Here is an 18,473-nt window from a genome sequence, read left to right as displayed (position 1 = left end):
AAAGATTTCAGATCCTCACTCTATGCTGCTAGAGCTAAGAACAAATGTTTTCCTCTTTGTGTTTTCTTAATGATCTACAGAAGAAATGACTGCAGATAAACAGCTACAACTTATGTAGGAGGACTGGTTTCATCCCTGTGTATCACCTGAAGCTAGTCACTTCACTGGGTATATGTGAGGGTTAACAACCACTTTAAAACTGACTCAGTAGAAAAAGTTACTCTTGCAGTCGGGCCCCTCCACAATGCAAACTTTAAATGCATGGAATTCAGAGATTCTTCCATTTCTCTGGTATGAAGAATTAAAGTATGCCTTACAATGTCCTATCTGAGGCTTACTGGAAACGCTTCGTGATCGCATCAATGATCAATCCTAGTTATGTACTAAGAAAAGGAGCAGTATCTGCCTCCCTTTAGATGCACAAGAATCTAAAAAAATATATATAATAAATAATGGAAATCCTATAATAGGGAGTGATTTAATTTGAATTCAGGTTCTATGTAAATTCCTGAGAAAGAGTGAGTTAATGAGCCATCTGCATATAAAATAGAACTCTTCCCGTTTGCAATACTGTGGGGAAGCATCATGCAGATGCAAAATGAGACGGAAAGAAATATATATTTTTTTCTTTAATAACACTAACTTACAACTATACTTGAATTTGAAAAAACAGTATATGCAAAGACTGTTTATTAAAAATAATTGTGCACTTTTTATTTAAAGATTTTAATTAACATTTATAATCACCTGGTAGTCCAGCCAGTGATTCCCCTTCCTCCAGAATGGTCAACAGAGCAGTGACTAGTGTGAACTTGCATTGACCAGCTGCACAGAGAGCTCATCATCATGTGCCCTGGATTATCAGTGTTGTCAGAGCTGGTAACCATCCCCTCACCTCCAATCAGGTAATTCAGCCAGGTAATCCAAAGGGGAGCCCTGCATCTAGAATCAGTAAGGCTCTAGTCACATTAGTGTGATTTCAGATGTGGCTTGAGTTGCACAGAATCGCATGAAATTTCATTGGTGAAATTTTAGAAAAGGCTCCAGTACAACTTTGCTGCAATTCCAGTGTGATTTTGGCCTCATATAATATGCAGACCTTATAAAAATTGCATCAAAGTTGCATCAGTGTCCCATCCAAATTACACTACATAATCACACTAAAATTAGATCAAAGTCGGATCGCAGTTGCGTGAACCTAGCCTGATGCAGGGTGCCCTCTTGGATTCCACCTCACAGCTGTGATCGAGAGAAATCCTTGGCAGGGTTGATTGATTTACCCCTGGAAAAGGTAAGTAGGAAAAAAAACAGATTTCCATTTACTGGAGAATAGTTGATGGAAACTGGTGATGTTGACATTTTAGACTCTAATGCAGCAAAATCCAAGGAAGAGAACATGCCTGGATTTTATGTAATTTACTTATTTTTTTAAATATATAAAGCCAATAAACCAATGCACTACCAAATTACAATAAAGGTAAGGCAAATAATAAAAAAATAAATAATAAACACTATATTCTAGAATATAACAGGCAATCCCTGTAGTGTCAACACATATAATAAGAATAATATAAAAACAATATGGAACGGCGCTACAACAGTGTCAAAAACATTGAGTTAAATATAGCAATAAGTGTATATTAGGTAAAAAGGGCTCTAGTGCGTCAACTCATAAAAGTGAATGTGCAAACAATCATATAGAAACAGGTTGGAAATCTGAAAGTGAATGTGCAAAAAATACATAATTATTAATGCACACTATTTGGCAAGTGAAATGATAAATCGTAGTCCCAAAAAAAGAATATAGTAAAGCCAAAAAAAGAGTAAACAAATGTCCAAACAATAGTGATGGAAATAGTCCATTTACTCCATGAATAAAGTGATCCAAAAATTATAGTGACAACGGTGCAGTCTCCCAACAACCGATATCCAACATTAAGTGCAATAGATGCTCACCTTAAGGCAAAATATTATAGCGTGTTCACATGAAACAATCATTGGTAGAGGGGATTCACTCCATTGTAGATAATTCTCCACTCATATAATATAAAACAGGATCTCCATAGTGTAGTAAGTAAAGTAATGACTTTAATAAAATAAATAGTAACTTACAGTAACGTAGATATATATTAATGTAACAGCAAACCTGACTGAGGGGTCCCAGGATTGAAGCAGCGAGGAAATTCTGAACTTCGGGTCTCGGTCGTAGACCAAAAGTGACGTCACCCGGCTCCTCCAAACACCTTGCGTCACAATCACGTGACTTTCTCAAGAGCTTGAGGCTGGGTGACCGTCTTGAGGCTGGGTGACCGTCGCCGGGGTTAAATTAGGAAGCGGTTACCATGGGAACCAGAAACAGAATCACATAAAATCTTTAAAAATAACATATAAAAAGAGCATGACACTAAAATATCATATAAAAACAATTTATTTTATTTCTGTCTTTCATTTATTTTTTACTTATATGTTATATTTCTATATTATCCTTATATTTGGTTGCTTTGAGGCCCCTCCGTCTTTTCTCGTATTACTGAGGATACTCTCTTTATTCATTGGAATTTATATAGGCAAATAATTCTATATTTTGATATCTAAATATTAACTATAGATTTCTACTACAAGATCTTACGTGTTATCCAGTTTTAGCTTTGTTCATCAGGATATGTTTTTATATGATATTTTATAGTATCATGCTATTTTTATATGTTATTTTTAAAGATTTTATGTGATTCTGTCATCTGGTATATACTGGTGAGAGATACGTTTAGTTACAGCTATCTTTGAACTACGATCATTCATCAGTTTACTGGTTTAATTAGGCTATGTATTTGTGGTTTACACTGTTATGTGGTTCCCATGGTAACCACTTCCTTATTTAATCCAGGCGACGGTCACCCAGCCTCCAGCCCTTAAATAAGTCACGTGATTGTGATGCAATGCGCCGGGAGGAGTCGTGTAACGTCACTTCTGGTCTACGGCCGAGACCAGAAGTTCGGAATTTCCTCGCTGTTTCATTCCGGGGACCCCTTGGTCTGGTTTGCTGTTACATTTATACATATCTACGTTACTGTATGTTACTATTTATTTTAATAAAGTCATTACTTTACTTACTACACTATGAAGACCCTGTTTAATTTTTTATGAGCGGAGAATTATCTACAATGGAGTGAATCCCCTCTACCAACGATTGTTTCATGTGAGCACGCTATGATATTTTGCCTTAAGGTGAGGGGCCATTGAACTTAATGTTAGATATCGGTTGTTCCTTAAATTACTTATTTTTGTCTTGCTTGATATTCTTCTTCAATACCAGAAACAAAGCTACTATGTCTTTAAAACTGAGTTAATTGATAGGCTGATCATTCAATTATATTGCTGTCATGTCAAGTAGCTTTAGTTGCTACACATTATGGCCAAAAGTTGTGGACAACTGACCTATATGAGCTTGTTGGACATCTCATTCAAAATCCATAGGCATTAATATGATGTTCAGCCTAATTTTTGTGGCACAAACAAGGAATGCGGAAATAAAACTTGGAGTATGCAGTGCAACAGTTATTACAAAGCAGCCACATTTTACTGTATCTTAAAAGCAAAATCACATAAATGCTTTAGGAAAACATTCACCAGGAAATATCAAATTCTTTAACCACATACTGTAAAAGAGTACTTTTGTATGTAGACAATAGTAATAATTAAACCAAGTAAACTATGGCATAGTAATATGTACAAGTGTGAAGAAAGTAATGTTGACCAAAAAAATCTAATATTGCAAGGGTGTGTGAAACTTGGGTAAGGACTAGGTTTTTTTAAAGGTACCCTGGAGGACAAAAACAAGTGTTACCAATTCCAGTTGAAAATTATCCGTGGCCACCAGATGATCTTACCGACCTATATGGCCAAAAGAATGAGGACAACCCTCAGAATGATCGAGTTCAGGTGATTCCTGTGAAGGGTCTTGTTATGTTGTTGTATGCAAAGACATCTTAGACTGATACCAATAAGAGGGCACTATTGACACCAACGATGGGACACTATTCCTCCCACTGACACTAATGGTGGTGCACTATTCATTCCACTGATATCCATAATGTAGCCATATTCCTCCAATTAATATCAATAATGGAGCGCTATTCCTCCCACTGGCACCAATGATGTGGCACCCTTCCTCCTACTGGCACCAATGATGTGGCACTATTCCTCCCAATGATACCAATGATGTGGCACTATTCCTCCCACTGACACCAATAATGGGGCACTATTACTCCCACTTACACCAATGATGGGGCAATATTACTCCTCCTAATACCAACAATGGGGCATTGTTTACTCCCACTGACTGGAAAAAATCTTCTAATCCCGCTGGCCACAGTCTGGCCCCTCTAAAGTTGGAAGGACAGTAGATTGACCCTTTGTTTAGAAAGTTTGGAAGCCTCTGATATAGAGTATATACACCACAAGTGCGTAATACTTCTCCTACCACAGATTCACCTTAATGTATATATGAACCCTGCTCATGCTACGAGAGAGATGAGAGCTGCTGCTCTCGGGCACAGGGCTAGATCGAGATTGGGCACAGGTAAGTATTTAGCGGGGTTGGGTAGAGTTAAACACCAACGTTTTTTTACTTAAATGCAGAGAATGCATTAAGGTAAAAAAACCTTCTGCCTTTATAACCAGTTCAAACATAAAACAGAAACACAAACCCTCCCCAAAAAGCAATGATAAGCACTGTCATCTCACAAATACTTCAGGGAGGAAATGAGGCAGAAAGTAAAGTTGAGAGTCAGAGGCCACCAATGGAGAACACACATGAGCAGAAATGATACATCTGAAAAAATTGACCAATAAATCACTGCTGGGTCCAGCTTCCTATGAGCTCCTAATGAGCAGGGCCCTCTGATTCTTAATGTATTAAATTGTATTGTACTGTAGTTGTACTGTCTACCCTCAAGTTGTAAAGCACTACGTAAACTGTCGGCGCTATATAAATCCTGTATAATAATAATAATTACTGCCTTTCATATCCACAGCCAGTATGCCTTGCAGTCACAGATGTTGAGCTCTTAAGCATGACCATGACATCCATGTGTCAAACATGTATGTTTATATATTGAAAATAAATGCTGGATGTTTGCTGTATTGTTTGAGGAACAATAGATATTGCATAGGAAAATCCATTCTAGATGACAAATTGTTCCCCTTGGCCTGGTCAGCCAGCAGTTTTAAACTGCCAAAGGGCATACCATTGTTGCCTGCTCCAATCATAATTAGCTGTATCTGGTGATCATCTATCTATGGGAAGTTTGTACATACAGAAATCTTCAGGTATGCCTTTATGCTTTCAGCTGCACTACTTTAGTTAGTAATTAGACCGTAGCATAGCACAAGAAGTAGAACTCTGTTAATTATATGTGCAGCACATCTTTTTTACACATGGGAGATATCATTGGAAGCTGTAAGAAACCAAACGTGGCCTGTCCTATTTTTCTACTTCAGAGTCTTTTGTTTCCTTGTGCTTGGAAGATACACTGCTCACAAAATCAAGCATTGCTTTATAAGGTACATACAGTATATAGGGTACAATATATGAAGCTGGTTGACCTCCAACGCAACTATGTTATTCTCATAGATTTTTAACCAAACTACACTAGAGAAGACACTGCTTGTATCCATTGATCCAACCACCATCATAACACACTCATGATAGGTGCTAAGCAAAGATATAATAGAAAAATGAAGCAAAAAAGGCTTAGTGAACTGACCAAGATTTTTTTTTTTTATATATTTAGCAAGCCATCCCAAAAATACAGCAACACGTTATTTTCTATCAATCATTATTCCAAAATGTAACTTATTTTGAATGATGTATTAAAGAAGCATTTTTTTTAAGCTAGCCTGTAGTTGTTTACACCGAGAATAAAATTCAGTTCAAGGAGAATTTCTTTTTTTTTCTTTTAATTGCCTATTCTCGAATAGCTACAGATTAAGATTTTTTTTGTGTTACATGCTAACAATATCCTTCAAATTATAAATTAAATTGTCAGATTGAGATGCTGTATATCAATAGAAATTGTATGGAGAATGGTCGGCTGAACAGATTCTGGCAGATTTCTAGATACTGTATATCACTTTACAGTACAAAAGCCAAGTCAGGTGCACTGCATAAAGCAAAACCTGCTTAAAATCTTTGCAACGAATGGTAAATGCCTGTTTTTAACCCTTACAGTATACAATTATCACAAAAGATATGCTGCCAATGGCGGTCCCTATCACTGTAGCTCTAATCTTGAGAGACATTACACACCCCCTAAAATTAATGCTAACTGACAACAATTGATCTCATAGATTTTCCAGAGTATCTGACCATGCTCTAAATGGTTATTTTGCATTTTATATTTGGAATGTACCTATAGATAAAAGATGATCTCCTAATCCAGCTAGTTGCAGCAAGTGCAGATACCACTACCTGATCTTTCTGTGTAGGTCGGCATCTGTGCATCTCTGTTGCATATATTTTAATGGCCACTTTTATTTTTCCCCTAGGTAAGGCCAGCACCTCAGAGTTTCCTGGATGGAAATCAGATTTTCCACATTCATAGCAGGTTCCCTATGCACTGGGCACAATACACTTAGCCCGACTTTCTCAACTGGGGTCCATGTAATCCTAGGGTTCCTAAAGAGGTTGCTAGGGGTTCCTTGAGCATTAGGCAGTGGCAAATTGATGTCCCATCTACACTAACCACCAATGTAAGGAGCCACTCATACACTGACCACTAATGTTAGCGTAAACTCCTATATAGACAGAGTCTGGGTTCAAGGCCTATCATTCACAGGTAATTGCCCCATAAGCAATTACATGCAAGAGGCCACAATTATCTGTCCGGCTCCCAATACTTTTAACAGGGCTGCTGTCTGCAGCTAATTGCCATGGACCCCTGCTCGGTCTCCTGCATGTAAACGCTAATGGCTCCATTTAAAAGTTTATGGGGTCTAATAAAACAAATGATCTGCCCCGGGTGTCAAATACTCTAGATCTGCCTTTCTCAACCTTTGAGTCACCATCAAAATAACTTTCTGGTCTAAGAGAACTCCTGCTGATATATATTATATATCTACAGCTCGTGGTACATTAGTGCGGTGATAAGTGTAAAGAAGTCTCCCTATACATGTGGTCATTGGGAGGAATCCCCTTTATACAGATAGCTAAAAGTTCATTGGTGTCAGTTTTTGCTTATCTGAGAGGCAGAAATTCCTCATTGCTCAACAAATTCAGAATAACCTCTGAAGGAACTCTAGGGATCCCTGGAACTGTGGTTGCGAAAGGTTGCTCTAGATATACTACATTATTTAGTCTTTTAGTAAAAAATTTTAAGAAGTTACTGATCATGCTAATGTACAATTAGTTTTCAGTATGATCATTTGAGCAGAGGTTCCCTGACACCTGAATATTGTTTCGAAAGTTCCTCCAAGGTAAAAGGGGGTTCCTTCCAAGGTAAAAAGTTTGAAGAAGACTTAACCAAGCTGCAATGATTGTTATGTGCCAAAACCACCATTATTTTCAGCAATGACATCCAATAGGAGCTCAACATAATAGTCTCAAAATAATAATTGTTAGCACAAATAATGTATGTGTTATAATGAAGTAAATAGAAGTGTATCTATACCCTAAACATTTTTTTTCTTTCTTTTAGGTTTTGGTTAGCAAAGGGAAGGATTATACTCCTGTAAGTTTTTATGTAAGGTTTTACTGTCATCAGTGACTCCATTGGGGAGATTCCTTCACTTCCTATCTGGTAAAATAGTTGTCCCCAGGAGAGGAAGTGAAATCTTTCAACACACATGAACATATAAAGGCTTTTTATTTTACGTTACATAGGGGAATGCTTGAACCTCTGTTTTTATTGCTGTCTGTTTTTCTTTTACAGATTTTCTCACTTCCTTTCCGGTAAGTTTTATCCCCAGAAATTAAAGGAAAATCTCTCTAATACAGCCCCAGATAGCAGCAAAACCCAACAGGGGTTCTAACCTTTCTCCATTCTATTTAAAACAAAACAAAAAAATGGTCTTAGATACGCTTTAACCACTTAGGGCCAAGCCAAGCTCTAACACATGTTGTTTACAAGTTGAAATCTGTTTTTTTTTGCTAGAAAATTACTTGCAAACTTTATATATATATATATATATATATATATATATATATATATATATATATATATATATATATATATATATATATATATATATATATATATATATATTTTTTTTTTTTTTTTGTTAGCAAAGACTCTGGAGAATAAAATAGTTTTCATTGCAATATTTTTTGTCACGCGTTATTTGCGCAGCAGTCTTTCAAATGCAATTTTTTTGGAGAAAATACATTTAACTGCATTTGAAAAAACTAAACAGTAAAGTTTATTTTGAAAGATGATGTCACACCGAGTAAATAGATACCTAACATGTTACGGTTTATAATTGCGCACACTCGTGGAATGGCGACAAACTACAGTACTTAAAAATCTCCATATGCGACGCTTTAAACATTTTTAACGGTTACCAGTTTAGAGTTATAGAGGAGGTCTTGTTCTTATTGTTCCCGCTCTGGCGACCGTGGCAATACCTAACAACTGTGATCCGAACACTGTTTTCATTAGCAGACACGACTTAGGTGTGCGTTTTCTTTCATGCGTGAGCTCACGGGGACAGGAGGCGCATTAAAATTGTTTTATTTTTTTTCTGATTTATTTTATTTAATTTTTTATTTTTAGCACTGTTTTTTTTTTTTTAAATCTGATCACTTTTATTTCTGTCACAAGCAATGTAAACATCCCTTGTGACAGTAATAGGCAGTGACAGGTACTCTCTATGGAGGGATCTGGGGTCTAAAAGACCCCCAGACCACTCCACTGCACTTCAGAGTATTCAAAAATGCTGAAATCTGAATTTCTGATTTTTTTTTTTTAAATCGCCGCCATTGGCAGCTAAGTAAACCGCAGTGATATTGTGACGTTGCTTCCGAGTTACATGTTCGGAGACCCGATCAAAGCCAAATTCGGCTGAGTTCGGGACTCCAACCAGCCGACGGACGTGCCGGTTGATTGCTCAGGTCTCCCTATGGGACGGGAGACTCGGGCCGAGCCGCAGAAGGCGGCGGGAGTGGCTGCTGAGCTACATCAGTTGTTATCTTCTGAAAGCCGACCGCCGGCTCTAAAAAATGGTACTGGGATGATGCCTGCAGCTGCAGCCATCATTCCGGTACAACCACTTCTGCAAGACGACATACAGGTAAGTCGGTTTGCAGGAAGTGGTTAAAGTGTTATTAAAGCAGAACTCTGGGCAACAAAAATGTTTCCTATGTCGTGGGGGTGTACCCACACTGCACTGGTTAACTGCTCATTTTTTTCCTGGGGAGATGAGAGCAGAGACTTACCTAATCCCCTGATTCCCCCAGCACAAGACTGGTTTCGACACCCCCATGCTCTAGCTGTCTTGAAAAGTGGACTGTTCCTGACATTATCATACCTAGAGTAGGCCAGGAATAGTCCACCACAGGACAATGGGGTAGCACCATTTTCTGGAGGATTGACTGGGTGAGTTTAAGCTTCTTGCTCACCCCTGGACAGTTGACCTGTGCAGTATGGGCACAGCCCCACTGCATGGGAGCGTTTTTTTTGCCCAGAGTTGGGCTTTAAAGTAGTAGGAAAGGCTAAAATAATTCCACTGCTCTTACACAGAAATCTTTGTAAAAATAAATTTTATTCTAGTCTTCTTTTGTTCAGTCACGTGACTGTGAAGCTCCAATTCCTCTATGTTATATAAGCTGCTGTTCCAACTCCCTGCGCTGACAACCGTAGCAGTAAAAGCTGGTGGGCACATCACAGCTCCCTGTAATTAAGCTGCACAGAGATGCTGGAGCATCATAGTCATATGAATGCTCAAAAACAGTAAAAAAAAGTATTTACACTGGGATTTCTTAACAACTGAATGCCACCTGTGGAGAGGTAAGAGTTTAAAGCTGACTTTTAGCTAAAAAAAATGTTTCCACTACAGCTTTAGTTCCATTACTTATTGGTAATGATGTATATCCCATGATGTGCAGGCTGCTGGATTCTGTAGAAATCTTCACCGCAGGGCTGCCCTGTCCTCTTCCTGCTGCTGAACTTTCAGTGCTGTAGGGGTTAAGAAATTTGGGTCTTCAGGCTCAGCTGCACTAAAGATGATCCAATGGGGACACCCCCCCCCCTCCTCCACTGAGAAAAGTTCTTTCACTGATTACACCGCCTGTAACATGATCTGTAAATGGGGGAGAGTCTGACCGCTCACCAGATTCTCTTCACATTTACAGAGAATATTACAGGCAGTTTAATGAGTGAAAGAATGTTTCTCATTGGAGGAGAGGGTGGGGGGTGTCCCCATTGGATTATTTTAGTGCAGGGGGAGGGGGGCGTGTCCCCATTGGATTATTTTAGTTCAGGGGGGGCGTGTCCCCATTGGATTATTTTAGTTCAGGGGGGCGTGTCCCCATTGGATTATTTTAGTGCGGGGGGGGCATGTCCCCATTGGATTATTTTAGTGCAGGGGGGGGGGCAAGTCCCCATTGGATTATTTTAGTGCAGGGGGGGGCATGTCCCCATTGGATTATTTTAGTGCAGGGGGGGCAAGTCCCCATTGGATTATTTTAGTGCAGGGGGGGCATGTCCCCATTGGATTATTTTAGTGCAGGGGGGGCAAGTCCCCATTGGATTATTTTAGTGCAAGGGGGGCATGTCCCCATTGGATTATTTTAGTGCAGGGGGGCATGTCCCCATTGGATTATTTTAGTGCAGGGGGGGCATGTCCCCATTGGATTATTTTAGTGCAGGGGGGGGGCATTGCTAAAGGGTTTGATTACATGGGTGCCCCCCTGAAAAGTGATTTGTGCTGGATCACTTCTCAGAAGGCGTTAAGAGGTGATATTGAATGTCTTTTTTTTTTTTTAGGTTAAGTTGTATTTTGCATTGACATACTGCACTGTAAGCCAAGCATTTGGCTTGTGGTTACAGCATGGACCTTGAGATATCAGTGGGCAAGTTCAACAGCCATGACTGCCTGTCATACTTAACATGCTGAGTTAAACTTGCCAAAGCTGCAAAATTAAGTATTGTGGCAGCTGTCTGTGCATGAATCCCTCTGGCTGCCATGTTAGGTTTTAGGAGGAGGTTCAGAGAGAAGTAAAAATGCAGATGAACTGCATTTTTTTACCACCCCTTTGCCATCCATGTAAACTCAGACTAAGGATTCTCCCATGCCAGTGCTGCACACTATAACAGATGGGCCAATGATGTGTCAAGCAGAAGCATGGGGATGTGCTGCAAGTGGGAAACAGGAAATAATAAAAAATAAAAGATAAATAAGTCTCTGTAAAATAACCATGTAATAATAAATAATGTTGCGGAGTCAAAACATATTTTTAAAGTGAGGTTTTTGACTACAACTTAAAGGCACATATTTAAATAGGTTAGAATTAATTGTATTGTAACTGCATTGTCTCTATTTATTATGAAAAGTGGCGTGCAGACTGTTGGTGCTCTATAAATCCTGTATAAGAGTTGTTACTAGAGGATGTTTAAACAAAACTGTACAAATCATATATCTATCTTTATATGTATATGTATATGTATATATGTATATATATATATATATATATATATATATATATATATATATATATATATATATATATATATATATATATATATATATATTACACGGGATTAGATTTTCATGCAAGTAAGGATGCACCAACACCATCCAGGACAAGGACCAAAGTAGAGATGCTGCTACAGCAGCCAATCAGCTCAGAATACTGGTTTTGCTTTTCTATAGAATAAAATAAAAAAGCTGATTGGCTGCTGTAGCAGCATCTCTACTTTGGTCCTTGTCCTGGATGGTGTTGGTGCATCCTTATTTGCATGAAAATCTAATCCCGTGTAATATAGATAGATATAAATATATATAATGGCTGTGACCCATGGACACCGGGGAAGGGGTGAAGAGGAGGGAGAAGGATGCCGGGCGGAAATCACACACATCTCCATCCAGCATACTGATCGCCTTCATTTCCGGTGAGGCTGCGTATTGGAATGTGTGCCAGTTAAAGGCTGAGCCCCCCTCCGATCCCCCATACATGACATGTATAGAGGGGGGTACCGATCTGTATGGTACACACCGATCTCCTCCTCTGCAGTCCTCTGTACTGGGAACACGGAGCGCTGTGCATGAATCAGCAGCCGCCTGTCACTGTGTCAGGATGCGGTGATCCCTGCAGTATACTGGAGACTGGAAATAATACCCCGGGGTCCATTATATATATATATATATATACACATAGGGGAGCAATGACGACTAATCCCCTATATATTACAGGCCAGAGAGGTGCCGTTATATCTAATACCCCATATACCATAACTTAGAGATGCATCGGTGTCATTGTATATATAAAAGACTCCTTACCCCATATATACCATAGGTTATACCATAAGTTAGACATGCATATATAAAGGACTCCAGTCCTCATACCCCATATATATATACAATAGATTATACCATACAGGAGATGAATCGGTGTCAATTTATATATAAAGGACTCCTTATACCCCATATATACCATAGGTTATACCATAAGTTAGAGATGCAATTGTATATATAAAGAAATCCAGTCCTCATACCCCATATATACCATAGATCATACCAGGAGATTAATCGGGGTCAATGTATATATAAAGGACTCCTTATACCCCATATATACCATAGGTTATACCATAAGTTAGAGATGCAATTGTATATATAAAGAAATCCAGTCCTCATACCACATATATACCATAGATCATACCATACAGGAGATTAATCAGTGTAAATGTATATATAAAGGACTCCTTATACCCCGTATATACCATAGGTTATATTATACCATACAGGAGAGAAATCGGTGTCATTGTATAAAGGAAGGACTCCTTATACCCCATATATACCATACATTATACCATACAGGATATGAATCGGTCTCATTGTATATTTAAGGACTCTTTACCCTCATAAATACAGGAGATGAATCGGGGTAAGTGTATATGTAAAAGAATCTTTACCCCAAATATCATACAGGAGATGAATCGGTCTCATTGTATATATAAAGGATTCTTTATACCCCATATACCATAGTAGGTTATGCCAGCCCTGTGCCCCAAATTATAATATAGTAGAATAGTTGGAGCAATCCAATATACAGTGTATAGTCCTGTGCCCATATATACTATAGATGTTATAGATAGTTTAGTTTATGGGGCACATGTGTACATAGGATGATACTGGCTCATTACTGTATGGTATTGTCTAATATAGAATACAATGTATCCTATACCCCACATACTATACATACAGCGGATGAGTTGGTGTCATCTTATTTACAATGTATACCCCTTTGTCCTATATACTAGAAGATACTACAGCAGATTACTGGGTGTCATTTTATATATACAGTCTATTCTTGTACCCCATATACATGTACTATGGGTGATACCATGGAGCAAACGAGTCTCGGAATCATCCTATGTACAATGTATTCCTGTGCTCTATATACTATGGGTGATACCATACAGCAGACTAGTCGGTGTCATTTTATATAGAATGTATACCCCTGTGTACCATATTCTACAGATGAAGGTGTCATCCTTTGTATAATATATATCCCTCTGCCTTAGATTATACTATACAGTACATTAGTCAGTGTTATATACAATCTATACTACTGTGGCCCATATAAAATAGATGACACCATACAGCAGATTAGTTGTACAGTATAAACCTGTGCCCCATATACTATAGATGAGCCAGTGTCATTCCATGTACAATATATATATATATCCCTGCTCCCCATATACTATAGATGAGCCAGTGTCATTCCATGTACAATATATATCCCTGTTCCCCATATACTATAGATGAGCCAGTGTCATTCCATGTACAATATATATCCCTGTTCCCCATATACTATAGATGAGCCAGTGTCATTCCATGTACAATATATATCCCTGTTCCCCATATACTATAGATGAGCCAGTGACATTCCGTGTACAATATATATCCCTGTTCCCCAGATGAGCTAGTGTCATTCCGTGTACAATATGTATCCCTGTTCCCCATATACTATAGATGAGCCAGTGTCATTCCGTGTACAATATGTATCCCTGTGCCCCATATACTATAGATGAGCCAGTGTCATTCTGTGTACAATATATATATCCCTGTTCCCCATATACTATAGATATGTCAGTGCCATCCCATGTACGATATATATCCCTGTTCCCCATATACTATAGCTGAGCCAATGTCATTCCATGTACAATATATATCCCTGTTCCCCATATACTATGAGCCAGTGTCATTCCATGTACAATATATATCCCTGTTCCCCATATACTATAGAATCTAGATGAGACAGTGTCATTCCATGTACAATATATATTCCTGTGCCCCATGTACTATAGATAAGTTAGTGTCATCCCATGTACAATATATATCCTGTTCCCCATATACTATAGATAAGTCAGTGTCATCCCATGTACAATATATATCCTGTTCCCCATATACTATAGATGAGTCGGTGTCATTCCATGTACAATATTTATTCCTGTTCCCCATACTATAGATGATTCGGTGTCATCTCATATACAATATATACTCATGTGCCCCATATTCTATTGATGACACCATACAGCAGATTAGTTGGTGTCATCCCATGTACAATGTATCCCTGTGCCCCATATACTATAGAAGAGTGGTGTCATCCTATTTACAATGTATACTCCCGTTCCTGTATATTATAGATTATACCATACAGTGGCTGCGTTTGTGTCATCCCATTAACAGTATAGTCCTGTGCCCCATATGCTATAGATGATACCATACAGCAGATTAGTCGGTGTCATCCTATGTACAGCATAACCCTGGGCCCCATATAGATGATACCATACTGTACAGTCGATTGGCCTGGGTCATCATAAGTTTAGTATAGTCCTGTGTCCCATAAACTATAGATGATACTATATAACAGATGAGTCGGTTTCATCCTATGTTCAGTATACTCCTGGGCCCCATATACTGTACTTTAGCTAATAGCGTACAGTAGAGAGTAGTCGTTGTCATCCTTCCTATGTTCAGTATACTTCTGGGTCTTTATCATCCTATGTACAGTATAGCCCTGTGGCCCCTATACTATAGATGATCAAATAATGCAGATGAGTCTGAGTCATACTATGCATAGTATAGTCCTGTAGCATACATACATATATATATGTATATATATATATAATTCAGCAGATGAGTCTGAGTCATCCTATGCACAGTGCCATATGTGCCCTATAGACTATAGATGGTACCATACAATTGAAGAGTGGGATTCATCCTATGCACAGTATAGTTCTGTGCCCCATATACACTCTATATACTGTATGTTGAGCTCCAGCACAGGAATCTGGTTTAGAACTCTCTTTCCACTACCAAATCCTTGATATAAATGATTTTCAGCTCCAGTACAGTAGATATTCTTATAGCTAGGATATAGTCGGGTAGCAGAAGTCATCCGGTCGCCATTAAAACTCGGTGGCCTTTATACAGCACTATACACTATAGGAGTGATCCATCCAGACGTGTGCTGCAAATCACACAGTTCTGATAGCGATGGAATGCATGCTATGATGGACCAACACAGAGGGTGAAATTGGTGCAATTGATCGCCCCCCTCCCCTTATCGATCACTGCCATATCTAAGCCATAAACTGTCACATTGCACCCCATACACATTTCTATCAAATGCCATGCAAGTTAGGGCAATTAATTTGTTTGCAATTGCTAATCAATCGGATTATCTAGAGAGGCGATCAATTAGTGGCTTTCCATAGGCATCTATAAATAGAACAGTTTATGAGCTGTAATTACAAGGGGGGGTTGCAATAACAAGATGGTAGTTGCAGCCAGGAGAGGGGTTACCAAAGCTCGTCACTCAGATCAAAAATCATCTATGAGATGAATTCTTATTATTCTCCATCTATTTTCCCTGATGGCTTAGCAGAGCATGTCACTATAAAGCTAACACTGTATAAAATGGCTGAACACCATCTGCATCTGCTCATATTTAGCAGAGTTGATGAGCAAAGCCACCACTTAGCTTTTCCCATCCTAGCATGTAGAGTTAGGGCAATCTGGTTATTTATTATGGCAGGTTAGCTAGTGCTCTGTACTGGCATGTAGTGGAATGCCCTGGCCTGGTGACAGGTCCGCTTTGCTGCATGCCAATCACTCAGGAGGACCTGGTGTGAAAAACCATTGCAGCCTGCAATAGGAAGGTGTCGGGTATCTATCTATCTATCTATCTATCTATCTATCTATCTATCTATCTATCTATCTATCTATCTATCTATCTATCTATCTATCTATCTATCTATCTATCTATCTATCTATCTATCTATCTATCTATCTATCTATCTATCTATCTATCCATCCATCCATCTATCCATCTATCTATCTATAAAATCAAGCTTGATCCTTGCATGTAACATAAGCATGGTAGACATCCTCCATTAAATCAGCTGCATCTGGACTTAATAAATGAAGAAGGAGATGAATATTCATTACTTACAAGCATTGGTGACGGCAAAGCTGTTAGCTACCTCCAGATTGTCGATATGGGGCGTCAGCCTAAACTCTGAAGTGGAATATAGAACCATCCCTACTCGAAATGCACTGTATTCCTGATCTGCACCCCTTGGAAATAACCCTCCTGGAAAGAGATGGCACACAAATTATATTTTATTTTGACTTGCCATAACAGTAAAAAAATAAATAAATAAATAAATAAAGAAATAAAAAATATAAAAATAAAAATGAATATACTCTTAATACATACAGTGCCCATGCATAGCAATTCCCTATAACTGACAGTTGACCTGATGACTGGCGTTATTGCATAGCAACTGCCTATGAAGCCTTCATCAGGATAGCCATCAATATGCAGAGTGAATGAATGGTGCATTCTGATCTAGCCTAGGCTATTCCTAAAGATCCTTCGAATAAAATCAGACACAAGGCAAGCTTACCTATCTGTATGCTATTCGAATAGACTCCAATGATCAGTCCCCATAGAACAGGAACCAGGAAGACAGAAATAGGCATAATCTTTTGCATCTCCAAGAAAAAAAATCGGATCATTCAGAAAAAAAAAAGCAGGTCCAAGAAAAAATAAAATGTAACAATCTGTCGATTTAGATCAGCTGTAGAGCGGTTCAATCATTGGAAATCCGGATTTAAAAAAAAAAAAAAATAATAAAAAAAAAAATAAGAGGAGCAGTGGAGAAGCCGAGGATGATGGTTGCCCTGGTTCCTGAATGAAAAAGAAGGCTTGGATGCAGTTGTTGGTGATGTGGTCCCAGTGTCTCGGTATTGTTCATTCAGACACTCACACAGAGAGGCTGGCAGATGCAGACGTGAGCGCGCAGCGGGAGCGAGCAGAGAGCAGTGCACAATGTTCTTCCCCCCCCACCCCCACCACCATCACTACCATCACCACCACCACCACCTCTCCCCCTACCCCCTCTTCCTTCCGGAGCAAAGCTAGCTGTAGTGTCACAGCGCCCCGCTATCCCGGCTCCGCTCACTGCACTGTGTGCTGCCCAGCGGACCAGGCTCAGCTTCAGCACCACGGACAGCGAGCTGAGACGTTATCAGCCAATAGCCGGCCAGCTGATAACCCCGCTGCTGCGCTCTTCTTACTGCTGCTCACTGCGCTCTACACTCTGCGCTCTGCTCACCCCCGACAGCGCACAGCCAAGGCGATCACCTCCGTCTAGCAGCCCCCCCCCGTGTGTGCGATTCACGTCTCTTCTATTCATTCAAAGGGATGCAGAACAGGAGCATAGTGCATTTCAAAAGGGAAAACAAAAAATAAATAAATAAAAATAAAAATAAAGTCAATCCAAAAGTATTCCTTATCAGCTAATTTTTTTTTTTTTTTTTTTTTTTAGTTCCAGGTAGCTCGTTCTGGAGACAAAGATCTCGTGTGCTGTCAAAGGCAAGGCAAGCGAAATAAATGGGATCATGTGAAGAACTCAGCCTTTTATAGAAATCCAGGTCCAACAGCTAGCGTTTCACTAAATTGCCAGTAATTACATGGCTTGAAAATGTTTTATTTGATTGGCTGCCTTTATGGTTTTTACCCAAAATGGAAGTGCACTTTCCTAATGATTGTTATGAGGGAACTGCTGCTCATTGGTTTTGGGAAAAGGGTTATTGGAGGCAGAAAAGAATGTGAGGAATTCTCTGTCACAGCTCTAATTAAATCAATCTGTTTAGGAGATTCATAGATTTCCAAAATCAAATTGTCTTCAGTAATCTGGGGGGGGGGGGGGGGGGGGAGAAAGTTTACTGATTCCAATCTAGGGAGC

The 18,473-nt window shown here is 39.0% G+C and overlaps 1 protein-coding gene across 3 annotated transcripts in view; it reads right to left on the bottom strand.

Moving 5' to 3' along the window:
• Nucleotides 1-17,346, bottom strand: part of GRIA2 (glutamate ionotropic receptor AMPA type subunit 2) — a 288,216-nt gene extending 270,870 nt beyond the window's left edge. For all 3 annotated transcript variants that reach the window (XR_014224841.1, XM_082243100.1, XM_082243099.1), the window contains exons 1-2: nucleotides 17,130-17,346; nucleotides 16,673-16,813 (exon numbers count right to left, since the gene is read on the bottom strand). Coding sequence is in view for 2 of the 3 variants with exons in the window: in XM_082243100.1 (XP_082099226.1) it covers nucleotides 16,673-16,813; nucleotides 17,130-17,241 (253 nt within the window). In the remaining variant the exon portion in view is untranslated. The remainder of the gene's footprint in view (nucleotides 1-16,672; nucleotides 16,814-17,129) is intronic.
• Between the last annotated feature and the right edge of the window lie 1,127 nt (nucleotides 17,347-18,473).

This window comes from Pelophylax lessonae (genome assembly GCF_965119305.1).
Source record: "Pelophylax lessonae genome assembly, chromosome: 1".
Taxonomy (NCBI): domain Eukaryota; kingdom Metazoa; phylum Chordata; class Amphibia; order Anura; family Ranidae; genus Pelophylax; species Pelophylax lessonae.
Note: the sequence above shows the minus strand (reverse complement) of the source record. Positions and strands in the feature narration are given on the sequence as shown.